Raw genomic sequence first — 7,957 nt, 5'->3', positions numbered from 1 at the left:
TGGACAAAAAATAACTCCATTATGTTTCCTTGTAACCATCCCGAATTATGTCATTTGTTTCCCTCCGAACTGCCCACAGTTTGATTGACAGGTTAACACCAAGGACTTCCTATGTCTGATTACAAAACCTTTGTGGTTTGTGGTTTTCCTCTTGAAGTAGTGTATTACATTTCAAAAACATAATGGCACCATAGGGCATGTGCCAAATAAATGTAATTTTATGGTTATTCCAGTGTTTTTTGTCAGCCATCTTGAATGTCCAAAATAAATCAAAAAGTTTTGGTGCTCTATTCATAATATTCCGGACTGTTTTGAGGTTAATTCCCACTACTATAAGACCATGTCTCAGTTGCTCAGCTGTGGAAAGCCTCATAGTGAGTAAGGCCTACTAACCTACATTACAGCAGTTTTCAACTATTACCAGAGTAAACGAAGGACTGTGCTAAATAGAGGGAAGAACAACCAGGTCAAACATGTCTTTTGTTCCTTCAGAAAGTGGAACATGTCCCACTTCTGTGAGTTTTTGTGATCCTCTTTTAGCAGATTTCTTCCACTTCTGTGAGTTCCTTTTTATCCTCTTTTAGCAGTGTTGTCGATTTCTTCCAATTTTTGGATTATGTTAATTGTCCTGTTCTTGTTGTGACTATGAGGGCAAATTACCAGCCAGACAGATTATTTAGCTAATCTGATTTGATCACTGCCCCACTGCCATTTGGAATTCCACACAAATCATCTTATGAATACAGTGTTAGCTGGATCTTGTGCTGTATAAAGTAATACGGCAGCTCAAGCCTCTCCCACAGCACCCAGAGCGTGTAAGGTTGATATAAAAGGTCTGCACTGAGTGTCAGTCTCTCAGACGCTCAAATACTTGCTATCACTGTTATTTCCTCAACCTACAGTATGAACTAGCCTATTGTGGTGGCCATTTAAACCTCATCAGGAAGAAAGTCCTCCTTTCTGAACTCTGCAGCATCTCTCCCTTGGCTCCTGGAAGCTTCAGCTGCTTGTCACTGGTCTTCTGTGTGGATCTCTGGACCAGAGGCTTGACTCTCATCATGTGGCTGCTGATGTTTGTGGCGTGGTCCTTGGCCTGTGCCGGGGGAACCTACTGGTACCTGTTTGGGAAGCCGAGCCTGTTCTCTCTGGAGTTGCTATGGCTCAATGATCCACTAGAACTAGACCAGGAGAAGAGGACCAAGCTGCTGAAGAAAGGTGAGCGACCCGTATAATACGCTACATTTGTGCCATTAAAAGTTGTACGTTGAGAAGAACAGCTACATTAAGTTGTTGCACCAGCCTCAGGTTGTAGTTGATGCAGTTGTAGTAAGTCTTAAATAATGAAAAGAACTGACATAAGGTAAAGGACATACTGTAATAGAGAGCAATAGGCAAATGAGCCTTTGTACTGTTATGTAGTTTTACACTGATTATAGTCATACTGCATGCTCCACCGGATAATTTACTAATCTGATTACTGGTGGTCATTTGAAATTGCATACATCTTTCCACAAAAACAGCTTTTAGGTTTCCCACTGCTGTTTGTGCTCATTGTGCATAGTTATTAAGTAAGCTTAGTTAGACTTTAAACTTCACACTTTGCCCAGCATTAAAATTAGAACCCTTGGATACATTAATAGTAAGTTGGCTGCAATTTGCATACATACTATGACAGATGAGTTTTGACAGAAGTCCCTCAGCTGTTTTGAGACAGTATTATTAAATCTGTTATAAATTCATACAATAGATTAAAAAGTCTCTCTTAGAGAATCACTGTATATTGCTTATTGTTGTAAATGGAAATTAAACAAACTGTACATATCCTTTTTCTGAACTGTTCTTTATCTCTTTCTCAGCTCTTGGAGGCTTCTGCTGTGTGTCACTGGTCTGCTATGTGGGTCTCTGGATCAGAAGCTTGACCCTCATCATGAAGCTGCTGCTGTTTCTGGTGTCTGGGTCCTTGGCCTGTGCTGGGGGAACCTACTGGTACCTGTTTCTGAAGCCCAGCCCGTTCTCCCTGGAGTCACTGCGGCCCACAGAACCACTAGAAGTGGACCAGAAGAAGAGGAACAAGGTGCTGAAGAAAGGTGAGAGGTCAAATCCCTATAAGCTTCCCATTTATGTTGAATGTTGCCATTTGAAAACAAAACCTTAAACATGTTTACTGAGTATGTTTGTGGTGTGCTAGTGTGCAATTGTGTTTGTGTTTCTTTGTGTGACTGGATGCTGGATCTGCATCTTTCTCTCTGATGAGGTTTTGGTCTTCCTGACCATTTCTTTCCTTTTTGTATTGCTTTCTCATATCAGAAAGCACAGCAGCAAATGGCGAGAGCCAGGCTGGTGTGGACTCGTACCATTTATCATTATAATGTCAGACATCTGCAAGGCCAACTGCAATTGCTCATGTGTCTCCCTCCGTGTAGGTTTCAGTAGGGAGAGAATCCCTGAGAACCTGGATGCCATCATCATCGGCAGCGGTCTCGGAGGCCTGACTACGGCTGCTTGTATGGCCAAAAAGGGGAAGAGGGTGCTGGTTCTAGAGCAACATGACAATGCTGGTGGATGCTGCCACACCTTCACGGAGAAAGGCTTTGAATTTGATGTTGGTGAGTAGACCTACTACTGGGTTGCTGATCTAAATTGTATTCTCACTATATGAACACCAAATACGTAGCTAAACACCTAAACATCCTGTGCCTTTCTTCTAAAAGATAATCAGTCCAATTCATATGTATCAACACATGAGCATATAGTGTTGCCATTTGGACTCAATGCCACAACACTCATATGGTCATGACACTAAGTTGAATATGAAATGTATAACTCACAGAAACAGTGTGTAGACAGGGAAAAAAAACTCACTAGAGGAGATGGGGCAGTCCTTGGGGTAGTTTTCTAGGAAGAAAATCCACTTTACAGGCAAGTCTTCACTGGTGTGGTGTAGTTAGCCATTCTGGTCACCTGCTGCTACCAGCTGTCCTTAGATGCTACAAATTCAACACCATTGTTTCTCTGTGCTCCTGCAATAAAGTCATATGTGTGTGTGTGTGTGTGTGTGTGTGTGTGTGTGTGTGTGTGTGTGTGTGTGTTTTATATGTGTGTAGGCCTGCACTACGTCGGTCAGCTGCATGAGAACAGCCTGATGCGAATCGCCTTTGACCAGATCACCGAGGGTCAGCTGGAATTTGTGACCCTGCCCCAGCACTTTGACACCGTCCACATTGGCCAGGGGGAGGAGCACCGAGAGTATAGCTACTACAGCGGGAAGACCGAGATGGAGGCCAACATGAAGAAGCAGTTCCCAGATGACACCAAGGCTGTTGAGGAGTTCTTCAGAGTCATGAAGGTATGACATGGAGGACACTGCCCCCTGCAGTCAGACAGGGGAAGTATGGTATATGGCATACATTTGTCAATACTGATGGTTTTAGTACCTCATTCTTTGTTGTTGTTCTTGTTGTTATAGGTCTCTGCCAGGAAGACCCACTACCTGGGCCTCCTGAAGCTCATCCCTCGCTGGCTGGCCCTCTTCTTTCTCAAGTCCGGCATCGCTGACCGCTGCTCCTCCGTCTTCCGTCTGGCCACCACCGGCGTCACCACCTGGGCTGACCAGCTGACCAATAACAAGGACCTCCAGCTCATGTTCAACTACCTCTTCATTGGTGAGTTCCTCCAGGTTATATCCTACTCTACTATGGTCAGCAGAAGCAGCAGATCATCTTCGTATAGTTATTTTCACATTTGGCTCTTCAAGGCTAATAACCTTTGATCTCATCTCTCCCTCCTTCTCTCTTTCACCCATAGGTGATCGCCCTAGAGACTGTAGCCTCTTCATGAATGCCCTCCTCATCCACCACTACAAGCGTGGAGCCTACTATCCTAGAGGGGGCGCCAGTGAGATCCCCTACCACATCAGCAACACCATCCGCAAGTATGGCGGTGAAGTGCTGGTGAGAGCTCCGGTCACTCGGGTCCTGTTGGATAAAGATGGTGCTGCCTGTGGTGAGTACTGGTCTGGATTGAGATGGCCCCTCTAGTTTAGAATAGATTACTCAGGGCTTGGCTTTCTCTTGTGTCTTGTTCTCTTGTGTCATCACACATGTTTTGTAATATGTGATTGACCAGGTGTGGCGGTGAGGAAAGGCCAAGAGGAAGTGGAGGTGAAAGCCCCCATCGTGATCTCCAACTGTGGCCTCTTCAACACCTTCAAGTACTTGCTGCCACCTCAGATTCACATAAAACATGGTAATTTAAAACAGTGAATCATAAATATCTAATAAATGTACATTCTCTTTTTTGAATCGAAGTGAACATGAATGAATTATTTTTTTTGCAGATATCCAGACGCGTGCCCAAATGATGAAACCTGGCAAAGCTTGCGTGCTCCTCTTCTGTGGTTTCGATGCCACTGCTGAAGAGCTCGACATCACGCCAACCACTTTATGGCTCTTCAAGGAGAACGACATAGACAAATCGTGAGTACCTTGACCAGTGATTAGAAAAGAATGGATAGAGTACACACATGTCAGAAGTGGAGCTACAAGAAAGAACTAATATATCCCCAAAATTAGCCAATTTAGGCAACATATTAAGGGTATATTTGTCCATATATTATGACTTATATAATGCCTTTAATACAATTTAATGATACAGGCTGGAATTAAATTAAATTGGACAGAACTGAATTGGATTTTATGTCTCAGGATGGATAAATTCTTTGCTATGAGCAAAGATGAGGCCCCTGACAATGTTCCCATGGTGTTCATCACCTTCCCATCTGCCAAAGACCCTGCCTCTAAAATCAGACACCCAGGTGAGACTGTATGCAACACACACATCTCAGAATCATTTGGGTCCCTTTTATTAACCTTATTATAGACGTAGTATAAGGCCGATTTTTTTGCATTTCATGAAAGCTTACACATACTTGTTATGCTAATTTTCATGCTTACCTTGGTAGGCAAATCCTGCATGACTGTCCTGACCATGGTGAACTACGAGTGGTTTGAGGAGTGGAAGGACGGGACAGTAAGGAGGAGAGGAGACGACTACACAGAGTACAAGAACAGATTCGCTGACCACCTCTTTAACTGGGCCTGCGAGCATTTCCCTAAGATTAAAGACAAGGTAAGTTGTGGAAGGACTTTTTTTGTTACTTTTATTCAGGAATGAATAAATCTACTAACTGAATTTGAGTTCCAATGATATATGAGTACTATATTGGAGAATGGAAAATATAAACAGAGTAAATTCACTAATCTTCACTTCCTATCTGAATGTTACACTGCCTTCTAAGGCTGTTTTTGCAGGTCAACATCACAACCATAGAGAATAATTATCAATCACATTTCTGTGTTTCTGTCTGTCACCCCGTTCAGGTGGTGTACCAGGAGATAGCCACACCACTCTCCAATGAGCACTACCTGAGAGCATTCAGGGGGGCCCCGTACTCTGGCGAGCACACCCTAGAACGCTTTGACCCAGTGTTAATGGCCAAGAACCGCTGTGACACGCCCGTCAAAAACCTCTACATCACAGGTAAGGGAGTGTCATTGTGAGTCTGTCTGTATTCACGTAATTGGATCTGTCTGTATGTAAGTGTGTGTGTCTGTGTGCAAAATCTTGCTTTGTCTGTATCTCTATGTATTTGCATTGGTGCTTTAAACTATTTATGTGTGTTTCAGGTCAGGACGTGTTCAGCTGTGGTATTGCAGGGGCCCTGCATGGCGGGCTGATCTGTGCCTCCACAGTGTTGGGCCACCTCCTCTACGTCGACCTCTTCATGATGAAGATTAAACTGAAGGGGGGCAGCATTTTACGCACTTTGCAGAAATTATTTTTCTAATCGAAATCTTTCTGTTTTATTATGACCACAGCTAGCAATAACGTAGCTTGGTCATACAGCTTTTGGCAAAGTCCATTTCAACCGATTTTTGTTCGGTGATTCCTTGGCCACTTGTCCACAGGTACACTTTCATGGACGCACATCAAATTTTGTGAACCTTTGCACGCAGAAGACACTGCAACTGACTCATTTCAGTATGCAAAGACATGCTTGTGCCAATATCTTTTGATGAAGGTACAAACTACACAGAAGTTGATACAATTCACAATCACAGGCTTTAGATGTTCAATTCCATCCATAGGGGGCGCTGTAAATTACACACCTCAAAAGGTCGGATCCAGATGATCACCGCCTGCGAATATATTTGAACTTATTATTGAGATAGGACATGTCCATGTCTGCTGTAAATGTTGACGTTTAGAATTGTTGTCAAATATATTTGTGTCTTCACATAATATTCCTACCTTGGATACCTACTTGCATATTTGTTAAGTCCTTGTCAACTCAATGTGCTGCATACTGGTGTGTAATAGTAGTGTTGTATTCACCTTATTCAGCCCCGCCCATTTTTTTAAATTCCACGTTGTCTTTAAACTTCCGGTCGGCTAGCTACGTCTAGTTAGCTTCATTGGGATAACACGGCAGAAGAGGATAGAGAGGCTAACTTACAGAACAGCCGCTCCAAAGTCAGTTTTTTCCTAACTTCAGATAGGAAACCTGTATAACAGAAATGTCTTAAGTCACCAAAATCCTAAATAAACGTTCCTAACTTTAGGATGACCCATAATATATGATACCAGTCATCTCGATAGAGCTCTGCTATCTCAATGTATCGCAATGGATGTACTGCTCAATCGGAAGTTCGGAGACAATGTGGGCAAAGCTAGCGCCCCCATGTTTGCGCGCGGAATAAGGTGAATAATGACACCATTTGCACTGAGAGCAGACTGTTTGTGGATTTTTTTTGTATTAACTGTAGTTTGTTTTTATGAGCAAAATTGTTTGGATGGGATGTCTTTGGGAACTTTGAATCGGGTGTGATGCATGCAGTACCTGGTGTTACACATGGCTTTTTTGCCATCTAGTGCAAAAGAGGTTTTCAGACATAATTTGTGTTATGCATAATTGTAATGTGTTGTCCTGCATGTGTCAGTCATAATGTCATGCATAATTTGTGCATTTTGTGGAATTTATGTATATATTATTTTTTCATGAGTTTTCATGATAAAGAGGTTATCATTTTGTTATTGCTAGTACAATGTACTCCATTAAAATGATGTGGACACAATATTTATGGTTGTCATGTTTTAGTGTTTATTAATTTAAAATGAATCAGTTTTATACATCCATTGTCTCACAAAAGGAAAAGAGATCCACACACCAGATAGTTCCCCATTCATAATCTTTTTTTATCGTGTGACGTTTTGAGTTTGTGACTTAAGTCAGTCAACACACTCACGTTATGTCATTAAGTATTGCTGAACTATGCAACAAGTAGGGCTACACCTCAGATGTGTCAAAAAAGAATGGCATTATTAAAAAATAACCTCAAAAAAAAAAATGTCCTCTTGTACATCGCACCCCACCTGACATGTCTCTGTTTGAGAACCACTGCCCTAAACCAAGGTTTATATATTAATTTTTCTTCAGCTATGAGGTTAATATAGCCTACGGTGGTGGCCAATACATACTGTAGGGATGTCTTTCCTTCATTCTCTGATGAATGCTCCATCTGACTCCATCTGATTCCTCGGGCTGTTAGGCACCTTGTGGCTCAACACCCAACTGAGTGGTTTCATACATGCCAGATAGCTTGCCAGGGATGGTATCTACGAGAAATTTAGTTTTTTTTGACACTTTAAAAAGTAATGCTTAATTAACTACGGTAAATACACAGGTACGGTCAACCGTTTATTTATATATTTATTTTATTTGCATAAAGCACTGGGTTGCGGTTTATACAGAATGCATGTGATACACGGGACGTTACTGAAATACATGTGAAGGATTGTAGCATGGTTGCAGTAGGCTAGGCTTAAATAGACCAGACAAGATGAGAGTAGCATACGTGTCACTAGCAGTCTGGTATTTATCATGATGTGATCACTAGCT

The 7,957-nt window shown here is 42.2% G+C and overlaps 1 protein-coding gene across 1 annotated transcript; it reads left to right on the top strand.

Moving 5' to 3' along the window:
• Positions 1-867: 867 nt before the first annotated feature.
• LOC121700759 (inactive all-trans-retinol 13,14-reductase-like) lies at positions 868-5,845 on the top strand. Its single transcript, XM_042083967.1, has 12 exons — positions 868-1,215; positions 1,857-2,087; positions 2,424-2,606; positions 3,105-3,346; positions 3,467-3,662; positions 3,805-4,002; positions 4,126-4,245; positions 4,337-4,475; positions 4,704-4,813; positions 4,961-5,127; positions 5,379-5,538; positions 5,685-5,845. Exons 1-12 carry the CDS (start codon positions 1,059-1,061, stop codon positions 5,843-5,845), a joined length of 2,064 nt encoding a protein of 687 aa, XP_041939901.1. The 5' UTR covers positions 868-1,058.
• Positions 5,846-7,957: the final 2,112 nt, after the last annotated feature.

Source organism: Alosa sapidissima, chromosome 24 (assembly GCF_018492685.1).
Source record: "Alosa sapidissima isolate fAloSap1 chromosome 24, fAloSap1.pri, whole genome shotgun sequence".
NCBI classification, from domain to species: domain Eukaryota; kingdom Metazoa; phylum Chordata; class Actinopteri; order Clupeiformes; family Clupeidae; genus Alosa; species Alosa sapidissima.
The sequence above is the reverse complement of the archived record's forward strand: the minus strand, read 5'-3'. Positions and strand labels throughout refer to the sequence as shown.